Raw genomic sequence first — 25,689 nt, 5'->3', positions numbered from 1 at the left:
GCACAAACATGCACACAAACACATAAACACACATACACACACACACACATGCACCCATACAAACACACCTACATACACAAACATACAGTAAGCACACGTAAACACACACACACTACACATGCACACACACACATACATGCACACACACGACACGCACAAACACGCGACACACAAACACATAAACACAGATCAATATAATAATACAGTGATTTGAAAAATACACCCATTACTTCACATATGCTAATGTATGTCCATTATATTTTGTGTATACTGAGGTTGATTCTAAACCGTGGCCCATCTGAGCCAGATGGCATATTGCACAAACATAAACTCTTTCCACCGACTAAGAAATGTCAATCAGTCAGATGGAGTACTGTACAAAGAGACACAATAATAACTTGTTATGTTTATTTTGAAAAAAAAAATATTTACAGGTTAAGAGTTGATGAGTGATCGGATGTGGTTTAGCACAATCACTGTGAATTAAAGTGTATTCTTTAGTATTTGTCACAACAAAACACTTGTCGTGAGTGGCCTGTTGGACACAATAGTGTTCAAAAAACTAGATGTACCGCAGAGCGGTACAAAATATGACCGCCGCCCAGTCCAGCACATTTTTTTATTATTATTTATTTATTATTTTTTTACACAAAAATAAGTCACGCTTGTCAAATTGTGTTCATTTCCTACTTTGTTCCTTTTTTGTGTGTTTGTAATTGAGTGTGTGCAGAGTGTGTGGTTGTTTTTGTGTATATGTGTTTTGTGTGTGCATGTGTTTTTTTTGTGTGTGTGTGTGTGTGTGTGTGTGCTTACTGTATGTTTGTGTATGTAGGTGTGTTTGTATGGGTGCATGTGTGTGTGTGATCAATAAAGTTCTCTAAATTATGCTAAATACTCAAACCATCAGGGGAGGAGCTGAATAGACAGCATCATGGTGAGGTCAGGATAAAGCGTTTGAGAGTAAGGAACTGAATCCAAGCAGACCTGCATATCACATGAACTCCACAATGTGCTCTACCATGATTAATGTGGTAACATTGCTAATGTTTTCAACCTTCTTGGGTAAGAACATTTTTATATTTTGCTGTAGTATTAGACAGCAGCCTTTATTAATAAGAAAATAGAATATAAATGAGTAAGAGCAACAGACAATATGCATACTGATATTTGTGCAAAACTCTCTCATTAAAGGTAAGAGTGTTGGAAACTCTATTACTCCAGTCACTACAGTCAAGCATGCAATAGAAGGAGAACATGTTGAGCTCTCCTGCAAGTACGATGGAACAGACTACAGTCTGCACTGGTATCACCAGTTCTCTTACTCAGTACCACGGTTTCTCATTCTGGAATATCGAGGCTACATAACCAATGCAACTCCTCCTGTTCCTGGGTTATCAATCAAACATGACAAGACAGCAAAGCAAGTTTCTCTGGAGATCTCATCTGCTGAAGTCTCAGACTCTGCTGTATACTACTGTGCCCTGCAGCCCACAGTGTCAGGAAACCCAGCTGCACTCAACAAAAACCCTCACAGCTAAGATCTTGAATAACAGAGTGCAATAACACCTAATTAAATATCATTTTAACAATTGTTCTCAGTAAATCACAGTTGTCTGTCATAGAAAGCATACTATAGCTACCTATCGATATGAATGATCAAGTAGATGCTGTTATGTAGACAGTCAATTTTTGCAATTAATGTGTCAGTCATGGTATGATTTCTGAGGAGGAGCTTCCTTGTCCTGAAATGATCATTGGTACATGTACACAGATGTCAGTGTGAGTCTGAGTTGGGATCAGCTGCCCAAGCTGCACTCTTTCCTGTGTTGCGAACTTTGCTGAGTTAATCATGCTTCTCTATGCAGTGCTATTCCATACCGGATCAGTGTTTGCATAGTTACAGTAACATGTTTCATACACGTGTTTCAACACTGCATTTCGGTTGTTGCTTTTACCTTACCAAAAGCCTATGCCAGTTATATATCCACCAGCTGCCTACCTGCAGCCTACTTCCAAAACTCCAAAGCTGCTGTCAGATTTGGTTCCGAGGACACAAGTTGCCTATCATGTATCAACAACACTCGATAACAGTTTATGTGATGTGTTAATCAATTAAATTTCCAGCAATTTGACAACAGCCCATTGTAATGTATATAACATTAGCATAACATTAGAACAGATTTGTTTGGAATGTCTGTATCCTGTTTTGTTATAGGCCCAATGATAATAGTTATATTTATATATATAAATGGCATGCCTTCTCTTTTGGCAATGGCAAGTCAAGGAGGATAAAATAGACTACAATGCAAAAAGTGCACAGTGCACAGATTAGATGAATTGCGCCGTGACCACCGGTTCACTTTTGATGGGTTAGAGTTTGTTTGGAGTGTTATGTACAACAATACAATACTGAGTCATCGATCTGAGTTTGTTTAGAAGGCTGAAAGAGACCAAGTGTGAAAACACCCTGAGTCAAAGTAAAGTGTTTAAACGACTAGCACCATCTGGCTCATATGGACCACAGTATAGTGTTAACATTAGCCCATTCATGTTTACAGAAATTATAACATGCATAGCATGTGTTTATGGATCTGCAGTGCTCTTTTAATACTCAATTATGGTTTCAGTTGAAATATATTATATAATTCAGTTAAATGATTAAGACATACGCTGGTAAAGCCATAAATGAACGATATACCACCTCCAGTGGATGGGGCGGTGTCAGGAAATTTGTGTGTGTAAAGAAGGTGTTGAGATGCTTGCAGTCACTCTGTCAGTGCAGGCCAGTCATGATGGTACTGGGTGTATTCCTGCTCTTGTCTCTCTTAATAGGTAAGATCTTTGAGTATTACCATTTTTATTTATAACCATAAGGAAGTATATAATCTAGGTGTTACATAATACAGTTGCACAGTTAAGTACATAATCAAATTATCTACAGTAGTTATCTCAAATCATCTAGACTCACAGAAGCATATACAGTATCAGAAATATCCATCTTCACATGCTCTTCATCTCTTTGTTCATCATTCACAGGAGAATCTGTTGGAAATGCCATAACATCATCTCATTCTTCACTTGTCGTCATTAAGGGAGAAACTGTCACTTTCTCCTGTAACTACAGTGGTAGTGTCACTAACTTGCAATGGTATCGGCAATATCCCAACTCCATCCCAGAGTTCCTCTACTACATATTTGAGCATGGTTCCTCTTCAGGCCCAGTTCCCCGTCTGACTCCCTCCATAAAGAAAGAGGAAAAGCTTGTGTTTCTGGATCTCTCCTCTGCAGAGGCATCTGACTCTGCTGTGTACTACTGCGCCCTGGTGCCCACAGTGACAGGAACTCAGACTCTGCTGTGCAAAAACCTCTCAGATGTGCAGGAGGAGGGAGATTCAACATGTCCCCTTCACAGACAGTACATCCATTTATACACTCTGGCTATTAATCCAGTCTGCTCTGTATTTATCATGTGAATTATAATACTGTGAATGAAATTCGTTTCATTTTAAATATCTTTAGATGGAATATGCATGATATATATAATACAATGAACATAAATTAGTATCTCTGGATATCTGCAGTGCTCTTTTTATACCCAATTATGATTCCAGTTGAAATATACTGTATTAGGCAGAATTGATTTTAAGTGAGTAAAGCATCAGCCTGTTAAGTCATTAATTGATATCATTAAACCACTTTTACGCAACAATAACCAACTCCAGTGGTTGGGGCGGAGTCAGGAAATATATGTGTGTAAAGAAGGTGTCGAGATGCTTGCAGTCACTCTGTCAGTGCAGGCCAGCCATGATGGTACTTGGTGCATTCCTGCTCTTGTCTCTCTTAATAGGTAAGATCTTTGTAGATGTCATATATAATAGGCGTAGTATATCAGCAAGGTATAGTATAGTATAGTATAGAAGAAAGAAATGTAGAGTCCATCATAGAAACATGTTTCAGGAATATTCAGATGAATTTGTGTTTGTTTGAATTTTACCTCCATTTAAAAGGACTGGCATCTTCACGTGCTCTTCATCTCTTTGTTCATCATTCACAGGAGAATCTGTTGGGAATACCATAACACCCTCGCATTCTTCACTGATCGTCATCGAGGAAGAAGCTGTTACTTTCTCCTGTAACTACAGTGGTAGTGTCAATAGTTTGCAGTGGTATCGTCAGTATCCCAACTCCATCCCAGAGTTCCTCTACTACATATATGAGGCTGGTACCACTTCAGGCTCAGTTCCCCGTCTGACTCCCTCCATAAAGACAGAGGAAAAGTGCATGTTTCTGGAGCTCTCCTCTGCAGAGGCGTCTGACTCTGCTGTGTACTACTGCGCCCTGATGCCCACAGTGACAGGAACTCTGACTCTGCTGTACAAAAACCTCTCAGATGTGCAGGAGGAGGGAGATTCAACATGTCCCCTTCACAGACAGTACATCCATTTATACACTCTGACTATTAATCCAGTCTGCTGATACAGATTTGAATTCATCAACATTTTACTGATCTGTATTTATCATGTGAATTATAATACTCTTAAAGAAATGCATTAATTTTTACATAGCTTCAAATAAAATATGCACCTATAATACATAAATAAAAAATATATATATTTACACAATAAAAAAATAATATTTTGAATATACAGTTAAATAATATTTTCAAAATTAATGTATAAAGATAATTTAACGTGTATGTATATATGTATGTGTATGTAAGTTATATGCAATATATTATATATTTATATACGTATGACACTGCCGTTAGAAAGTCACAATAAATAAATTTCCACTCCACTCCTTTATAGACAGAATACCAGATGAGATCAGTTGCATTAGATTTTTACATTTAGATTACATTATGTCCTTACATAAATGTGAACGGGTTCTCCAATGTTTTATCAGTTAGCCTTTTAAACTGGTATCAGATAAGTAAACAGAATGTAGACTACCTTTGAAACATTGGATGAATGGGTGCTGATAATTGGCAATGCAGATATTGCATTAAAGATCCATTTCTTTCTACAAGTAATTTTCAACATTAATGATGAAAACAAGGACATTTCTAAGTGACTCCAAACTTTTGAATGGTAGTGTATGTATATTTGAAATGCATAGCCAAAAATTCAACTGAATATCACCATTATTCGTGGTTGCCAATCCCTGTAAGCATCCCTTTTCTCATAACAATACTCTAGTGATTAGAGTCTAATTTACATGTAATGCATGACATGTCATGTCACCATGACACCAGGAGGAGGCGCTCAATGCTTTAGATTAAGAGCATGAAACCCAGAGGAGGTTACAGCAGATCCACCCCTCATGCTCCACTGTATGTGTGAGCTGTCAGTCTTTGTCTCGAAGAAACAAATACAGAATGGCTTCCCTCTGTGCTACGATAATTTATATTATCACCCGGAAAAAAGAAAGCTGTACAACAAACTTAAACAAACTGGCAACCGGGTGATAAGCGGGATAACGACCATTGCGGGTCTCGGCGGCCGTTATCCCTTACATATATGACTTAACTGATAGGCCTCTTTTCCAACTAGTACATCATGCATGCTTGTTGTGTGTTGTTTGTGTGTGTGTTTTTGTGGGGGGAAATATACAGATTGAGACCATGGGTGTCATCAGGCCATTCTGCCTGGGTTTCAATGCGGAATATTTAACATAAGTAATGCTCTGAATGTAATTTTAAAATTAGACTGACAAAGCCTATTGTTTTGTGACACAGCTTAACACTGGTCTCTGTCTAAACTGTTTAGAATGTCTATAACATATTGAAGTGCAATCTAATAAATCTACAAACATAAAACACATACTCAGTTTTCATGCGTGCAGGACATAGATAAAAAGATAAAAAGAACTCTAACAAATCTACATCATACCTTTTTCATGTGCACGGGAGAGAGAGGGTGCACAGTTCTTTTATGATTGTTACAGTAGCTTCTGATTTCAGCTTGCTAATTCACTGAAAAAAATACTTATTGTTATGGATATAAGGAGCAATCTGAAGGAAAGGATTAGGGCAACGAAGAGCAGGACTAACAGTGGAGGACTCTCTTGTTGCTCTATCAGCAGATGGGAAGGACCTGAGCATGCCTTTGACTGTATTGTCTAGGCTCACATGCTGGTGAGGGAGAACACTTCATCTAGCTAGATAGTTGAGCACAGTGATTCTATTCTCTGGTGAGAAGGCACACCATTTATAAAAGCAATAATTCTCCTGGCAGAGTTTTACAAAATGTGACAGCCATGTAATCATAAATAATAATACACACCTGTTATGGTGTACCAGGTGTGGTGTATACAGCTATGGCACAGTTTGAGAACCACTGCCTCCACTCACTGTTGGCTAATATGCTAAGCTGGAAATCAGGTCAGTATTAACAGTATGATGTCCACACTAAATAACATTTCTGTTTTTAACACAGCAAAGTGTTTTTTTTTTTCTAGTTTGTGGATAAACTATAGGCTATCCATGACAATTTTAAGCAGATGTCTGGATAATGGGTGAAGTAATAGTCAAGAGTCAAATGACAGGATGTCTTCTAAAGGCTTATTTTGCATGACCTTCAGCGAACCTTTAGAGAACATTCCCCAGATGTCGCGTGTTTACTGCCATTACATTACCACACAGTCTGGTTAGGGAGATGAGTGGGTGGCTGTATTGACAATCCTGCATTGGGGCAGGGTGTTGGCTCATTATGCCACTGTCATGATGATAACAAAGAGCTATTCATTTTACATTCACTAATTAATATACAGTATATACCACTGCCCTCTGGGAGAAGATATAGGTCCATCAGGGCCAAAACCAGCAGGCTGGCCAACAGTCTTTACCCCCATGCAGGAAGGCTGCTTAATGGACAGTCTAACCCTCCACTCCCCATCGGACATTCCTCTGAAACATATGTCTCTGTCCATACACCCCCATTACCTGTGACCTGGACTTTGCATTGCTGCAAAAACACTCCAACAACCTTACCTGTATTAGATTTATTAATTATTGCACCAAGCACTTTACTGGACATGGCACTTTATGGGGTTTTCTAGGGGGTATTTATGGGGAGCTAAATTAAGTGCAAAGTAATGGGTGATTCATGAGGATGTAAATTGATATAAGGCAAATGGATGAACAACCTCAAACTATATGCCTGTCTGTTTTTGTTCTAACAACATTTCGTTGTTATCCTGTAACAAAGACAAATAAAAAACTGAACTGAACTGAACTGAACTACATGTCATGTATATATTTACTTAATCAATTAGTCATGGTCATATTGTCTATGTTATTAAATTACTTATTCTCTGAATGAATGAGTGACTTATTAAATAATCAAATTTTCAGAAACAATGAAATAAATTGAAATACAAAATCTAAAACAATGAAATGAAATTGGCCTTCCAGTAGCCAAGGCAAAATGCGAAGATTGAAAGTTTGAGAATGGCAATGGTATTTGCTATAGTTGATACTTAATCCTACTACAGAGGAGTAAGCCAATTTTGAGAGCAGCTACACTGGCCTAATATAGAAAATGATCCATCACCATTTTTTTTTTTGTTTTTGTTTTGCATTTAGATACCCTCCACAGTGAATTGATTGAGACTAAATTAAATTTCAGAGCAGAAACTTGTGTGAGAAATCTCTACCATAAAGCAGAGTGGTTCATCTTCTCATCTGAAGGCAGAGCTTTCAGTACATTAAATGATTCGCTATTAAGGTGACCTGCTATGGACAGACCACCTCAATGTCAATAAGCATGTCAACAAATAATGCTGATTTACAGAGTTACGGAGGTGAGATCGATGATACGAAAAATATGATGATAAAAATTTGTTTACTAGAAAGCCCGACTGAAATTTCTGACAAAGGCCCACCCATTTACATGAGAGGTGTGTCCCTATGTTAGCCCATTTGAACACTAAAGGTGGTACTCTGTACAATACAGCTGAAGGACAGTGTATTCCCACCATAACACAGCCTCGACAGTGAAGATAAACTATTATTTTTACTGAAAGTTCATTATGATTATCCTTTATCTGCTTCTACATGTAGGTAATGCTCATGTGTATTACATCTATATATTTAATTAAAAACCAAGAGCAGATATAAGTATGTGTGGGCTTATGCTTATGTCCTATTCCATGGATCTCCAGGGACTGACTGACCTGTGTTTCTGTTTATTTTGGCACCAGCTCTGGCCTGTGAGTTTCAATGCAGGAATGGAGTGTGTAAAATGAGGAGTGATGTTTGTGACAATCTTGATGATTGCGGGGACAATAGCGACGAGAAAAACTGTGTCTGTAAGTATGTAAATACAAAATACCAAAACTCTCCCAAACTAAACTTGTAAAGGAAGGTTTTTTAGCCTCCTTGTGTAATAAGTGGGGTCACCCCATCAGTTTGTCATCATTAGGGGATCATTTCTAGTGTTAATGGTATGGCAAAACATACCATAGAAGCTGCATATCTGCTGTTCTAAATGTGGAAGTTTATAACCTGGAAGGATATTAACAATAATTAAATATGTAATTTACATTACTGGCCATTGTTTTTTTTTTTCAACAGATATCATCAATCCAGTGGAACAACACATTCTCACTGATGAAGAGAAATCAGTTACACTGAGATGCTCATATGACACAAATGCTACACGGGTGTATCTTTACTGGTACAGGCAATATCCTGATCAAGCTCCTCAGTTTTTACTGTGGAAAGGTGCAAGATACTACAGCAGTAGTGGCCCTACATCAGACCCTACATATACATCAACTGCATCAGAAACATCAACTGAACTCCATATTAAAAACCCAACTCTGGCACACACAGCTCTCTACTACTGTGCTCTGAGGGTAGCCCAGTGATACAAAGACTCTGACATGCTGTACAAAAACTTGAACAGAAAATCTTACTTTGAAATCAGGGAGATAAAATAAATTCACCACAGTTACATCTGCCAACTTTGTGGTCTGCCAAATTCTGTATTCAAGGGGATGCTGTGGTCATTTGCACCTGTTAGATTATTTTAACTTGTTTATCAGGAAGTGGTTTTGATCATTCTCAAAGCAAAGCCATTAAGTTAAGATGACAATGTTACAACTATTAACTTGGGGCACAGAGGCTATCAGATCATTTAGCAGGTGGTGTTGAAGATTTACACTAATATGGACTTAATTTAGTTTTCATTTCACAAGCCTAGCTTTCAGAGTGTTTTGTATGCACATAGTCATTGTGATGGAGGAGGTGGAGTGAGGAGAGCAAAGGGAGTAGCTGAGGGGAAACTGAAGCAGGAAACATTCAACTTTCAACTGTAAGGCTCACATTCTCTCATTCTGCCAGTAGGCTGTACAGTAGCTCAGCTGTCAAGGAACTCAGGATATTCCTTGTCTCGTCACCCTCGCTAGGTAGGTTAACTGGAATATGTATCGTAACATTGTTTCAGCCCATAAACAGTCTTGGCATATTTTGGCTGTGCATTTTCTTTGTCTTCCTTTGTATCAGTGGAAAGTCTGTACACTGTATTCTCTTTGTCCATCACTTTGTCCATAAGAAGAGAACCTGTTGGAAATGCAAAAAACACATCTTGTTCTTCAGTGATAATCAGTGAGAGGGATGCCACTTCCTCCTGTGACTACACTGGTGCTGTCAATACATTACAGTGATATCGGTAGATTTCCAACTTTATCTCATATGAGACAATAATATAATGTAAATGCAAATGTAAATCAGGTTAGGCCAAGTATATTTGTTTCATGGCCATTATAATTGATTTTATCATATACAGTACATAATTGAATTTCTACAATATTGAAAAATGAAAACAGTAAATACAGCTTATATATTCATCATCATCATGAACAATTTCCTTTTCTCTATAATTATTTCAAAATATAATATCGTATAATATGTACCCCAGTTTGAGCATTGTCAGCTTGTCAAAAATCTACCCAGATTAAAATAATCTGCAAAAATCAATTTCTATGACATTTAGTTTTCATGTGCTGATCTGAAAACACCTCTACTCTACTCAAGACTGCCATCATGTGGGTTATGAGGGGTTAAGCATTTGCACTACATGACAGATTCATACCACACCAGACTCTCCAAGGTTGCAGCTTCAGTTAACCCTTTCATGCAGCTACTCAAATCCACAGTCTTTACAGTGGTATCGCCAGCATCCAAACTCAGCTCCTCAGCATCTTCTCAGCATTTACGCTGTTGGGAAGAATCAGACATTGATGTGGACCCACATCTGTCTGCAAGAATGACTAAAGACAAACTCTATCTGCACATCTCGCCTGCTGAACTCTCAGACTCTGCTCTCTACTACTGTGCCCTGAGGCCCACAGCGACTGACAAACACACATCCTCATACAAAAACCTGCCCGTTCTAAATGTGACCTTAAGTTTTATTTATAGAGCTTATTACAATTTCCTCAATCATACACAATTATTGTGGTTTCCTAATGGTATCACATATCTGCAATTTGTATCAATGATATGGATGGCCATGCATGCAAATGCAAAACATACAAATGTTCATTTTATTTTATTTTGAGATTTCACAGAAAAAATCAAACTTAATGTTACTTAACAACTAAAGCTGTCTCATTGGAATGTGGTTCTTCAACCTGAATCTTTCTTAATCTCGTTTATAATTAGTTACTCTATTGACAGACTAAAACATTGTTTTTCTTTCTGACATATGAAAGCATCTTTCATAGTAACCACAGCTGACCAAAAAAAGAGGGACACTCCATACACTCTAAGCATGTCCATGCACTTCCTACAAACAACCTGATATTAAATGACCCATTATGTGACCTAACATTAAAAAAGGACTTGAGGGGCACACAGAGACACTTTAGATTGAACTGATGATTGATCACAAACTTCAGCCATGACAATCTGGATGAAGATTTTACTTGAGACTTTTGATTGCTAAGATATCTCATACTGGGGCTTTATTATTTTCCCAGTGAAATATATACCGTATTTGCTCTTGCCACAGTATACATTATGAAGAGAAATGAACAGAACATATTTCTGCATTCTGGCAGAAAGTATTGGTAGACACTCTTCAGTGAATCTCACCAGAGAAAGCTGTTTTATGTCATCATGGTGCCATCTAGTGGAATGGTGGTGTATGGCAGATATTCTTTACTGAATATCTGGCTGTGGCCTTAAACCAAATCATTAGGTCTCACACACATACACACACACACACACACACACAGGTGCACACATCACCTTATTCTGCTGAAAGTGTATAAAAACAGCAGTATTTCAACTGTTGAAAAGATTAGAGTCTCAATGGGGGTGTGTACCACTGTACAGACATGTGAGAAGGAGGAGTCTTACAGCTGTGTTTGGGTACTCATGAAGAACAACTGAAGAGTTGTCATGTGTGGACTCTGTTACTGATTCTATTACACACAATTATGACCATGTGCAGCCTTCTCATTCTGCTTTTCACACTGATAGGTTGGTTTATTTCAGTTTTGAATATAAAAAATAAGTCAGACTCAAAAATTATGAAACACAAGTCTGTATGTTTTAAGTATTTTTAAAAAGATCTTTTTTTTTTCTTTTTAGGTGACAGTTTTCAAGCTGACATCACTTCAACCTCTACAGAACTTCTTGTCTCAGAGGGTGAAACAGCTTCTCTCTCCTGCACATACAGTGTTGCTGTGAACAATCTGCAATGGTATCGCCAGAATCCAGGATCTAAACCAGAATTCATCATCATGTTGTTTGAATCCAACAGTGATCCAGTGAAATCAACTCCTCCTCATCCTCGTGCCTCTGGTAAAGTGGACAAAGACTCTAAACAGGTTCATCTGAATATCTCATCTGCTGAAGTCTCAGACTCTGCTGTCTACTACTGCGCTCTGAGGCCCACAGTGACAGGAAACCCTACAACACTGTACAAAAACTAAATTACATGAATTCTATGTGAGCGTACTGTAAGCAAAGTGTAGCCGGAATGGACTGCTCACATAATTATGACCGCCGCGCAGCGAAGCATGGCCAAATTTCTGTCAAGGATTCCTGGGACACTGAAAGACCGGGGTGCACAAAACTTGGTGGTCATGTAGCCCCACAAGGATAGCATGGAACCATTGTTTTTCGTTTTGATCTGTCGCTGGACTGGACTGAAAGAATCCTAGCAACTGGAATGAAATATGATAAGGGATCAGATTCAAAAATAATTCAGTGGAAATGCATGGATTCCAGTTTCTTCCAGTAGCAGCAACTGGAATCTATGCATTTCCACTGAATTATTTTGGAATCTGATCCCTTATCATACCTGTTCATTCTTACTCATTGCTTGACTTATCGCGGACTAAATTCAAGATGGCTGCAAACGCTAAACTTCGTTGAAGATACTGTCTGTATAAATCGCCTTGTAAGTAAACTACCAGTGCTTTTTCAAAGTTCTCAATGTCTCGCTTTTAAATGTTTTCTGTGAATATCTCGAGAACCGTAGAGCCTAGGAGGACCACCTTTTTTTGTATGTTGGTCTTAAGGGCCATGTCAACCCATCCCATTACCACTCAATTCATGTATAGCCACCTAGTTAAAAAAAATGAAAAAAAAAAATAGGTGTTGTAATCACAATATCTCTGGCTGACCTGGTCAAAACTGCACTAAATTGAAAGTGTAGGATCATTATGACACCCTCTGAATGCATGCCAAGTTTCGTGGATTTTCGTTCATGGGGGGCCATACAATAAATGAATTTATGTGTACATTTAGTGACCATACACCAACAGAGTTTTCTGTGAATCTCTTGAGAACCGTAGGGGCTAGGATGACCAATTTTTTGCATATGTTTGCCTCCAGGGGTCATGTTAACCCATTCCATATCCACAAATGTGCATAAACAGATATTCACACACACACATACATTCACAGTAATCATACGTATGACACATACACACACAGTAGACATATGTACGCATGCATGCACATGCACACACACAGGCACACCCACAAGCACAAGCACAAGCACATGCACACATGCACGCACACACACACACACACACACACACACACACACACACACACATGTATAAAATGTATTTTACATTACATGTACACGTTAAATCTATGAACTAATCATGTTTTGGTTAGTACTTAGATAAGAAACCTCCTTGGAAGAGTAGGTTCCTGCTGGAAGTAGAACATCAATCCCAATGTCCTATTGCAGTGACGGATTCTGTACTGCAGATGTTTTCCTTTGCATGAATGTTAAATTGAGGTCCTGACTCACCATGGTTGTTAAAGATTCCATGGCACTTACTTAAAGAGTAGGTGGTTCCCTGATTTGCTTTATTTATGTACACATACATAAAGACACACACACATGAAAACGCACACACACACAAAGACACGTTAACACACACTACACATGCACACACACACATACATGCACACACACGACACGCACAAACACGCACACAAACACATAAACACACATACACACACACACACACATGCACCCATACAAACACACCTACATACACAAACATACAGTAAGCACACGTAAACACACACACACACTACACATGCACACACACACATACATGCACACACACGACACGCACAAACACGCACACAAACACATAAACACAGATCAATATAATAATACAGTGATTTGAAAAATACACCCATTACTTCACATATGCTAATGTATGTCCATTATATTTTGTGTATACTGAGGTTGATTCTAAACCGTGGCCCATCTGAGCCAGATGGCATATTGCACAAACATAAACTCTTTCCACTGACTAAGAAATGTCAATCAGTCAGATGGAGTACTGTACAAAGAGACACAATAATAACTTCCACATGTTTATTTTGAAAAAAAAATATTTACAGGTTAAGAGTTGATGAGTGATCGGATGTGGTTTAGCACAATCACTGTGAATTAAAGTGTATTCTTTAGTATTTGTCACGACAAAACACTTGTCGTGAGTGGCCTGTTGGACACAATAGTGTTCAAAAAACTAGATGTACCGCAGAGCGGTACAAAATATGACCACCCGCCCAGTCCAGCATTTTTATTATTATTTATTTATTTTTTTTACACAAAAATAAGTCACGCTTGTCAAATTGTGTTCATTTCCTACTTTGTTCCTTTTTTGTGTGTTTGTAATTGAGTGTGTGCAGAGTGTGTGGTTGTTTTTGTGTATATGTGTTTTGTGTGTGCATGTGTTTTTTTTTGTGTGTGTGTGTGTGTGTGCTTACTGTATGTTTGTGTATGTAGGTGTGTTTGTATGGGTGCATGTGTGTGTGTGATCAATAAAGTTCTCTAAATGATGCTAAATACTCAAACCATCAGGGGAGGAGCTGAATAGACAGCCTCATGGTGAGGTCAGGATAAAGTGTTTGAGAGTAAGGAACTGAATCCAAGCAGACCTGCATATCACATGAACTCCGCAATGTGCTCGACCATGATTAATGTGGTAACATTGCTAATGTTTTCAACCTTCTTGGGTAAGAACATTTTTATATTTTGCTGTAGTATTAGACAGCAGCCTTTATTAATAAGAAAATAGAAAATAAATGAGTAAGAGCAACAGACAATATGCATACTGATATTTGTGCAAAACTCTCTCATTAAAGGTAAGAGTGTTGGAAACTCTATTACTCCAGTCACTACAGTCAAGCATGCAATAGAAGGAGAACATGTTGAGCTCTCCTGCAAGTACGATGGAACAGACTACAGTCTGCACTGGTATCACCAGTTCTCTTACTCAGTACCACGGTTTCTCATTCTGGAATATCGAGGCTACATAACCAATGCAACTCCTCCTGTTCCTGGGTTATCAATCAAACATGACAAGACAGCAAAGCAAGTTTCTCTGGAGATCTCATCTGCTGAAGTCTCAGACTCTGCTGTATACTACTGTGCCCTGCAGCCCACAGTGTCAGGAAACCCAGCTGCACTCAACAAAAACCCTCACAGCTAAGATCTTGAATAACAGAGTGCAATAACACCTAATTAAATATCATTTTAACAATTGTTCTCAGTAAATCACAGTTGTCTGTCATAGAAAGCATACTATAGCTAGACAGTCATCGATATGAATGATCATGGTAGATGCTGTTATGTAGACAGTCAATTTTGCAATTAATGTGTCAGTCATGGTATTATTTCTGAGGAGGATGCCTATTGTCCTGAAATGATCAGTAACATGGTACATGTGCACAGATGTCAGTGTGAGTCTGAGTTGGGATCAGCCTGCCCAAAGCTGCACTCAAGTTGCCTGTGTTGTGAACTTTGCTGAGTTAATCATGCTTCTCTATGCAGTGCTATTCCATACCGGATCAGTGTTTGCATATTTACAGTAACATGTTTCACAGTGCACAGATTAGATAAATTGCAAAAGTGCACAGTGCACAGATTAGATGAATTGGACCACCGGGTTCACTTTTGATGGGTTAGAGTTTGTTTGGAGTGTTATGTACAACAATACAATACTGAGTCATCGATCTGAGTTTGTTTAGAAGGCTGAAAGAGACCAAGTGTGAAAACACCCTGAGTCAAAGTAAAGTGTTTATGTGTTAGTGCACGACTAGCACCATCTGGCTCATATGGACCACAGTATAGTGTTAACATTAGCCCATTCATGTTTACAGAAATTATAACATGCATAGCATGTGTTTATGTATCTGCAGTGCTCTTTTAATACTCAATTAGGGTTTCAGTTGAAATATATTATATAATTCAGTTAAATGATTAAGACATACGCTGGTAAAGCCATAAATGAATGATATACCACCTCCAGTGGATGGGAAGTGTGTCAGGAAATTTGTGTGTGTAAAGAAGGTGTTGAGATGCTTGCAGTCACTCTGTCAGTGCAGGCCAGTCATGATGGTAATGGGTGTATTCCTGCTCTTGTCTCTCTTAATAGGTAAGATCTTTGAGTATTACCATTTTTATTTATAACCATAAGGAAGTATATAATCTAGGTGTTACATAATACAGTTGCACAGTTAAGTATATAATCAAATTATCTACAGTAGTTATCTCAAATCATCTAGACTCACAGAAGCATATACAGTATCAGAAATATCCATCTTCACATGCTCTTCATCTCTTTGTTCATCATTCACAGGAGAATCTGTTGGAAATGCCATAACATCATCTCATTCTTCACTTGTCGTCATTAAGGGAGAAACTGTCACTTTCTCTTGTAACTACAGTGGTAGTAATGTCAATAAGTTTGCAATGGTATCGGCAGTATCCCAACTCCATCCCAGAGTTCCTCTACTACATATATGAGCATGGTTCCCACTTCAGGCCCAGTTCCCCTGGCCTGACTCCCTCCATAAAGACAGAGGAAAAGCTTGTGTTTCTGGAGCTCTCCTCTGCAGAGGCATCTGACTCAGCTGTGTACTACTCAAGCCCTGGTGCCCACAGTGACAGGAACTCAGACTCTGCTGTACAAAACCTCTCAGATGTGCAGGAGGAGGGAGATTCAACATGTCCCCTTCACAGACAGTACATCCATTTATACACTCTGACTATTAATCCAGTCTGTTCTGTATTTATTAATTATAATACTGTGAAAGAAATTCATTTAATTTTAAATATATTTAGATGGAATATGCATATAATACATATAATAAAATGAACATAAATTAGTATCTGTGAATGTATCCGCAGTGCTCTTTTTAAACCCAATTATGATTCCAGTTGAAATATATTAGGCAGAATTCGTTTTAAATGAGTAAAGTATCAGCCGGTAAAGTCATTCATTGATATCATTAAACCACTTTTACACAACAATAACCAACTCAAATGGATGGGGCGGAGTCAGGAAATGTATGTGTGTAAAGAAGGTGTCGAGATGCTTGCAGTCACTCTGTCAGTGCTGGCCAGTCATGATGGTACTACGTGCATTCCTGCTCTTGTCTCTCTTAATAGGTAAGATCTTTGTAGATGTTGTATATAGTAGGCGTAATATCATAATGCATGTATAGTTAAGTATATAAACAAGGTATAGTATAGTATAGTATAGTATAGTATAGTATAGTATACTATACTATACTATAGTATAGTATAGTACAGTATAGTGTATTATAAGAATGATATCTACAGTCCATCATACAGTAGCATGTTTCAGTGATGTCCAGATGAATTTGTGTTTGTTTGAATTTTACCTCCATTTAAAAGGACTGGCATCTTCATGTGCTCTTCATTTCTTTGTTCATCATTCACAGGAGAATCTGTTGGGAATGCCATAACACCCTCGCATTCTTCACTGGTCGTCATAGAGGGAGAAAGTGCCACTTTCTCCTGTAACTACAGTGGTAATGTCAATAGTTTACAGTGGTATCGTCAGTATCCCAACTCCATCCCAGAGTTCCTCTACTACATATATGAGGCTGGTACCACTTCAGACCCAGTCCCCCGTCTGACTCCCTCCATAAAGAAAGAGGAAAAGCTCGTGTTTCTGGAGCTCTCCTCTGCAGAGGCGTCTGACCCTGCTGTGTACTACTGCGCCCTTAGGCCCACAGTGACAGGAACTCAGACTCTGCTGTACAAAAACCTCTCAGATGTGCAGGAGGAGGGAGATTCAACATGTCCCCTTCACAGACAGTACATCCATTTATACGCTCTGACTATTAATCCAGTCTGCTGATACAGATTTGAATTCATCAATATTTTACTGATCTGTATTTATCATGTGAATTATAAAACTCTTAAAGAAATGCATTTATTTTTACATAGCTTCAAATGAAGTATGCACATATAATACATAAATAAAATAATATATATATATACACAATTAAAAAAAATAATATATATATACACATAATATATATATTTTGGAAATTGAGTTAGAAAATGAGCTTTAACACATAATTTAATGTGTATGTATATATCAAGTTATATGCATTATATTATATATTTATATACTGTACATATGACACTGTCATTAGAAAGTCACTAGAAAGAAATTCCCACTACACTCCATTATAGACAGAATACCAGATTGTTTTTTTTTTACATTAGATTACATTATATGCTTACATAATTGTGCAAGGGTTGTGCAAGGGTTCTCCAATATTTTATCAGCCTTTTAAACTGGTATCAGATTAGTAAACAGAATGGGCCTTTGAAACATTGGATGAATGGTTGCTGATAATTGGCAATGAAGATATTGCATTAAAGATCAACCATTTCTTTCTACAACAGTCATTTACAACATTAATGATGAAAACAAGGACATTTCTAAGTGACTCCAAACTTTTGAATGGTAGTGTATGTATATTTGAAATGCATAGCCAAAAATTTAACTGAATATCACCATTCATGGTTGCCAATCCCTGTAAGCATCCATTTTCTCATAACAATACTCTAATGATTAGAGTCTAATTTAATGTATGACATGTCATGTCACCCTGATACCAGAAGGAGGCGCTCAATGCTGTAGATTAAGACCATGAAACCCAGAGGAAGTTACACCAGATCCACCCCTCATGCTCCACTGTATGTGTCAGCTGTCAGTCTTTGTCTTGAAGAAACAAATACAGAATGGTTTTCCACTGTGCTACGATAATTTAAATTATGACCGTTATCCTTTACATATATGACTTGATATTTTCCAACTAGTACAGAATGCATGCTTGTTGTTTGTTTAAACTTGTGTGTGTGTGTCTCTCTCTCTCTCTCTGGGTGTACTACAGCCCTTATTTGGTGGATGGAGGTGCAAATTCCTTTCTTTAGTTATTGTCCGCGTCCGCGATTCACATTAACTGTAGGCTACTACTGCCAGTGCATTGTAAACTATATTTTTCCCAAGTTCTGTGGCATCGTCACATTTGAGTCTTACGTTTTGCCTGCATGCTTGCGCGATTGAGTGCGCGTCTTAATGTAACATGCAAGATGCAACAAAAAGGCCTATAAACAGGACATTACTACTACTGTAGCAAATGAATGCATTACTTATGTTGTAAGTACGGTGTACATTTTAGGACATCCTCACCTGTCAGAGTCAGATCAAAAGGCATCAGGTCTCAGGAAAACCGCTGTCAAGTTCACGGAATTACACAGTCATGTCTCAGACATCAGATGAAAAGGAGTCAGGTCTCAGGAAAACCGCTGTCAGAAAAAGTGGAGTCAGACGAAAAGTTGTCAGATGAAAAGTTATCAGAGTCAGGTTTTAGACATCAGATTAAAAGGAGTCAGGTCTCAGGAAAAGCGGAGTCAGACTAAAAGGTCTCAGATAAAAAGTTCTCAAAGTCAGGTTTCAGACATCAGATAAACAGATCAGGAAAACAGCTATTTCTGTTAACTGGTAAAAAACTTATTATATATATATTATATAGTGATTGTCATATGTTTCCCCCCCCCCTTTCCCCCCGTCATCTGCTTCCTGAATTTTGGTCAACGATACCCGGGACACCGAAACACCGGGGCACATGAAATTTGATAGGTGTGTAGCCCCACTAGACTTTTACGGAAAAATTTTGTTTGGTCCCCACCACCCCCCACCCAAAAAATACAGTTTTTTTGGTACCCACCGAGGATGAAGATTTTTTATGGTATGTTGGTCTCAAGGGCCCACATCAACCTAGCCCACAATCACTCATTTGTGATTTGCACCCCCCGGTAAAAAATTAAAATGCAATATCATTCTGCTTTAATCACCCCTCTCTTCAGTTAAGATGTTCAGAACTGCACCAAATTTTATGTGTATGATTAACCTGGCATTCTCTGGGGGTATGCCAAGTTTCATAAAATTTCATCCATGGGGGTCTAAAATGAAGTTACATGTATGTGTACATTTAGTGACTGTACACTCATTGGCCTGTAGATGGTGGTGCACACATATACACACGCACACACACACAGGCAGGCACACATACTATCGGTATCGGCAATTAGAACGGCCGATACATAATTACAAATTCAGTAGGATTAAAGGAAAACCAAATATTCATCATTATTATTTTGCCTGCTTTTCCAGTATTGGCGCATGTGAAGTCGTTTGTCCACCAGATATGATCGTTGCAGTAAGGCGTAATTTTGTTGGAAGTTAATATAAAGTGGGTTGGAAAGACAACACCTACAAGGACAACACTGTAGTTTATTTGCAGAGAACGCTTCTAATAAAGGGTAGGGATGATTTCAGACATGCACATGAAATGTAATCACCATTTTTTCAATAGAAGACCTAGGTAAAATAAATCTGAGAATGTTTATCAGACATGCTTGGCTTTTTACTGAAGCAGGGTGGGCCGTTAATCTTGGATGGGAGATGGAAAACAGGTTGCTGCTGGAAGTGGTGGATATCAGGTGGCTCTTCCCTCTGGCCAAAAAAAAAAAAAAAAAATAATGTTACGGGGCCTGCACCGTAGGATAGCATTGGTCCTGACTCATGGAAAGATCCCATGGCAATTTGATTAGGGGCGTGTTGGTCCCAACCTGGCTCATTTCTAGAAAACCATAAATCATTTTACCTCAAGCAAATTGGTGATATCAGCTGCATAATGGGTATCTGGTGGTTACTGTCATCTCATTCTTTTCTGACACTAGCCTACAGGAGCTAAGTGAGTTAGCCACAACGCCGCTTCGCTAACCTGATTTTTTTCTAATGGAAAATATAGGCCTACCTGAAAGACCTGTCTATGAAGCATCCTAAACAGGCTGGGACATTTCTGCTTGCTAAATAGGATGAGGTTGATTCACTCACAGTCCTTGGTGGCCCTGTTAGTGCTTTGTAAAGTGCTGCATGAAGACCACAAAAAGTCTCAAAATGCATCTGAGCTGACGTTCATTCCCAAACACCGCTACTTCAATCCTCTATTTTCAAAGGTGTTTCAAGTAATGTTAAGGAAAAGTATGGCTCAAAGTAAAGTAACTAGGGCTGAGACGACGTAATTGACTAGACTACATACATTCGTCAAAGTGAATCATTTGTGTCAACTCGTCACAATGTAGATTTATTAACGCACCCGTGATGATCTACATCTCCATTTAAACCAAATGTTTTAGAGCGAGACGTATTGTATGCAGGGCAGGGCTGTACCTGTTGCACGTGCTACAAAAATCATTCTGTGCGATGGATGATTTACCAACGTTACGTCTGATACAGTTTTGCCTATGGCTATATCCATGCGTGAGACTGAGACGCTTGTTTGTTTGTTTGAAGTGCGTGTTTAGGGTGTGAGAGGTGAATCGGTGTGCTTTGATTCCAGCTTGGTAGTCTATGTGATTTAAAAGCATGTATGTGTGTGAAGTATCCAAACAATGATAACACTTTCATTATGGCTGCTTTAGCCACAGACCTTCAGCTAGGCTACTGTACAGTGGGTCCCATTTAGAAGTGGCCACTTCATTCACGCTTTCTGTGATTCACGCAGCTGGGTGAAATGTATTACAACTTTTCGCCAAGAGGTGACAGCTTAAGTCCGCTTGATACTGTAAGCCAGATGTTTTCAACCAGTGGTCCGAGGACATTGCTGGTGGTCCCTGACCATGGATTCAGTAGTTGCAATGTGGAAATCAGTAGTTTTCCCACAAACAATAACGGACGCAGCTCACAACTTGGCCCGTTAAAATGTGAACAGTCTAGCGTCGCATTTCATGAAGGCCCTTTTGGACATGTCAGTTATTTGTACCACTGGTTAGATGTAAAACTGCATTTCGTTTTAGACTATTGACATTTAATTTGTGCATTGACAATAAAGTTGAATATCATATGAACTAAACATGACTGAAATCTTGCAAATGTAGAAGAAGAAACATTCACAAAAATCCATGGCATGACCTCTTTTTGATAGCTGTTGAAAACTGCATGGACATGACAGGGATTGTTTTGTTTGTAAGTAAATAAATAAATAAAAAAAATGTAAAACTGATACCTTCTGCTTTCCCCCAAATACAATGTAGCCTACAGGTGTACATGACCTTTCATCAGTCCAGTTGCAATGGATGAACTGTGATGAACTGCCCTACTTGTGATTGTTTAGAGATTTTAAAGGTTTTATAACAATGCTACAAATTTTTTGGCTAGTGCTACAAATCTATTCACCTTTGCAGCGCCAGTAGGCTACTTGCTGTGCGGCCAGCACACACACACACACAGGCATGCCAAACAAGCATACACAAAATTTTCAAGAGTGGGGGATGGAGTAGAAGATGGATACAAATTGATTAGGGTGATTTATGTTCGCGGACCGGATGTACAGGACTGAGCGGCGGTCATATTTTGTTTAAGATATGATAGGCTACGAAATAGTTGTTTTCTGCAAGCTAGTTCACTCGTGTAGACTAAAGCAAAACCACGTTGCCATGGATTCTACAAACAAACTCTATTTAGCTTTAATGTCATTACACCATTACAAACATGGCTTTGAAATGTTTTGTTGGCCGATATCAATGATCTATGTATCTAAAAGGCAAGAAGCGTCTGTGTGTCCTAATGTCTGTGGCACGCATATCTCGCTGACCGTTTGTCAGACTGACCTAAGATTTCGTATGTGGCTCGCGTGTGGCACAAAGGTGTGCAATCTCGATTTTGAAATGCATATTTCAAAATATGCTTATTTATGGTTATTTCAGGGGAACGTTTCAGGGGAGCTCCACCCCATGTCTATTGTGTGGCTAGGTCTCACTTTGATGATAGACAGTCACCGAGAAACACGCATTGGATTCCGCTTACGCTTTGGTAAATAATATCAATATTGGCAGACAGTAAAAGTAAAATGATGACATCAAAATTTGTCAGTCAACCTTATGAGTGCAGTTATCATTTCAAACTGAGGGGGCATAATTGTACTATAAGACTGCCCGTTTCTCACTCATCAGTGCATCCATTGGTCTATAAAAGTGTCCGTTGACGTCTTTGAATATAAGGCTTGTTGTGCTGCACTTCTGTTCTGTTCACTGCTGTTCTCATTGTGAACTGTGGGGGGTGCAAATGTAATGTCAAAACCTGCTAAATGAAGCTCCAATGCACCATATGTGTGTGTCAGAATGTTATATAAGAACTGAAGGAGACAGACAGAGTCCAAAGTGAGCTGCATTATCACTGGTAGTAACCACAGTTCAACCATGGAATATTGCATCACAGTATTCATACTAGTTGCTTATTTCAGTGGTAAGAGATATCTTAAAATGCAATATATACTGTAATGTTTCACACAATTTCTGTATTTGTTTTTAAATATTCTTTTTGTATTTCATGTGGATCTATTGTCTTCACAGTGTGCTCTGCAAAGGGGGACTTCGTTACTCAACCTAAAGATGAGACGGGTCTGGAGGGCAGCATGGTGACACTCAGCTGCCAGTATGAGACCACTGCCTTAGCATCTCAACAGTATCTCTTCTGGTACCAGCAGAAAACAAACGGATTCCCAAAATATATTCTACAGAAACCAGTTTTAGGACAAGACAATGGCCCAGATTTTAAGAGGAGATTCAATGCTACACTCAACACAGACACAAAAGCTGTTAATCTGACGATCCAGGATCTGCAAGTGTCTGACTCTGCTGTGTACTACTGTGCTCTGCAGCCCACAGTGACAGCTGCAGACTCAGCTCTCATACAAAAACTGTCTTAGTCAAGAGACACCTGAAAATGGTAATGACACAAATGTGGAAAACATAATTTACACTGAATTGATTTTAGTTAAAACATATTCAGAGAAAATGCACATAATAATAATGTTTGTAATGTTTTAAAGACAAATACGTGCCTGATACATTCCCTACTTTCTGATGTGAACACTTAAAACAGACAGGGCAATAAGCACTAAACAACCACCAAGATTGTTTCATCTCGCACATCACACAAAAACTATATATGTATTCGTTCAGTGGAGAAAACTGATGACCTAAATGAGAAATGAATAAATAGAATGAAACTTTAACAATTCTGAACTGTCAATTAAAAGTAAGTGACATTTCTATTGGTCTGACTGACCAGCGGCCACCAGTCACTCCATTTTACTCGTAGCTCTACGCCCACATTGCCCCTTATCCATAGGGGGTGTCAGTGGAGATCGTTTGTGAGCATAATATGCATCACATCCCTTTTGGACCATGGCCAGCTACCAAGCCACACATTTTATTCTCATTCCTACCATAAATTATAAAGTAGGTTATTGATGGGTGTCCTTTACACAGATACAAACACAGTGCAATGTGTGTCTAACACAAAGCTCATGGAAAACACTATAGGATATACATATCACACTGGGAAATGGTATTTCAACAGTCATAACAGTACAGTGCTGTGCAGATTGATCCTAGCACACTATGATGGCAATGTTAAGGGTTGAGCAAAAGGTGGAACACTCTCAGGAAGGACTCAAGGTGGATTTTGTGGAAGATGGGAATTTTATTTTCCCAAAATAAGGCCCGTAGGCAATTAATTAATCATTAAATAATAACAAAGCAAAAATAAAAATAAGAAAAACAAAACTTTTTTCAATAAAGAAAATAAACTGACATGATAGTCAAAAAGATGTCTAGACAATAATAACAATGACTTTGCACCAGTCAGCATTACCTTAGGTTAGAGAGCTACAAGACACACGTCTGTCCATGACCTGCTCTCCCTACCAACTCACTGGGGAGGCTTAAATTAGGCCCAAGTGCCTCTCTAAATTGGATCATGACAATGAGTGGAAATGTATGATTTTAAACTGTAAAGAGTTGTAATGGATAAAAGTAGCCTAGGCAAATTCACCGTTGTGTAGAATTTTTAAGATGTCTAAATAACAGCAACAGGAATTACTGAAATTGTATGATGAATGACATGGTTAACAGATATGAAACACATCAGCAGATGAATGGCATGGAAGACAGACATAACAAACACGTAAGCTGACGTTCGTGCTCAGTCTCTGTTAACGTAAGCAGCGTGTCGCTGCGGTGGCGGTAGCTATGCTCCCATAGCATGAATCTCCCATACAAAAATGTATGGGATTAGTTTGTTAAGCAAACATGGCAGTCGTATTGACAGTCCTACACATTTTCCGCCACTTCCAGGTGAATACATCTGTGTGTTCACGTGATTCGTGAAGTTTTGCACACAGGCATTTCTGCCTGAAAGAGATGCCTGATAAGTGCCCAAAAAGCATTACAATATGGACGCCGAGTGCAGGGACTTGCCTAAAATGACTTTGGTGTCACCACTGTCAGTATCCAAGCTGCACATATAGTCATATCTACAAATAAAGAATTAACTCACCTCTATGATCAACATATGCGTGATCACTTCATTCATTTGTCCATTCATCATGTTCATTATCATGTTCATAATAATAATAACACCAAGGTAACCAAAACCCAATAACCTTTTAGATATAATAATTATTTTTTATGACAGATATACAAAAACAAAAACAAAAAAAGCATGCAGATGAATCAAAATGTAGAATGTTCTTTAATTTCTTTCCAGACGAATTTCTGTTTATTCAGAGTCTGGCATCATTCTAGGAGGAACACTGAGATCTCTGCTCAAGAGTTGTCTGATTTAATACTACTACTACACCTAGTTTTGGTATCAACAGCATCCAAAATCAGCTCCTCAGTATCTTATCAGTATTTGGGGCAAAACCAGACCTCAGCTGTAGATCCTCATCTGTCTGCAAGGTAGCAAACTCACAGATTGTTGATATTAAACGAAAACAATGGCAATGACTATTGCAAA

General features: G+C 38.5%; 2 gene segments (V, D, J or C); both read left to right on the top strand.

The window, feature by feature from the left end:
- The first annotated feature begins 3,310 nt into the window (after nt 1-3,310).
- LOC125306069 lies at nt 3,311-4,476 on the top strand. The segment is given in 2 exon segments: nt 3,311-3,415; nt 4,055-4,476. Coding segments are annotated over 2 exon segments (465 nt in total).
- An 18,608-nt stretch (nt 4,477-23,084) lies between these two features.
- On the top strand, nt 23,085-23,593 carry LOC125306044. The segment is given in 2 exon segments: nt 23,085-23,130; nt 23,238-23,593. Coding segments are annotated over 2 exon segments (402 nt in total).
- The last annotated feature ends 2,096 nt before the right edge of the window (nt 23,594-25,689 follow it).

Source organism: Alosa alosa, chromosome 1, assembly GCF_017589495.1.
Source record: "Alosa alosa isolate M-15738 ecotype Scorff River chromosome 1, AALO_Geno_1.1, whole genome shotgun sequence".
In the NCBI taxonomy this organism is placed as follows: Eukaryota; Metazoa; Chordata; class Actinopteri; order Clupeiformes; family Clupeidae; genus Alosa; species Alosa alosa.
This window is presented reverse-complemented; position numbering and strand designations above follow the sequence as displayed.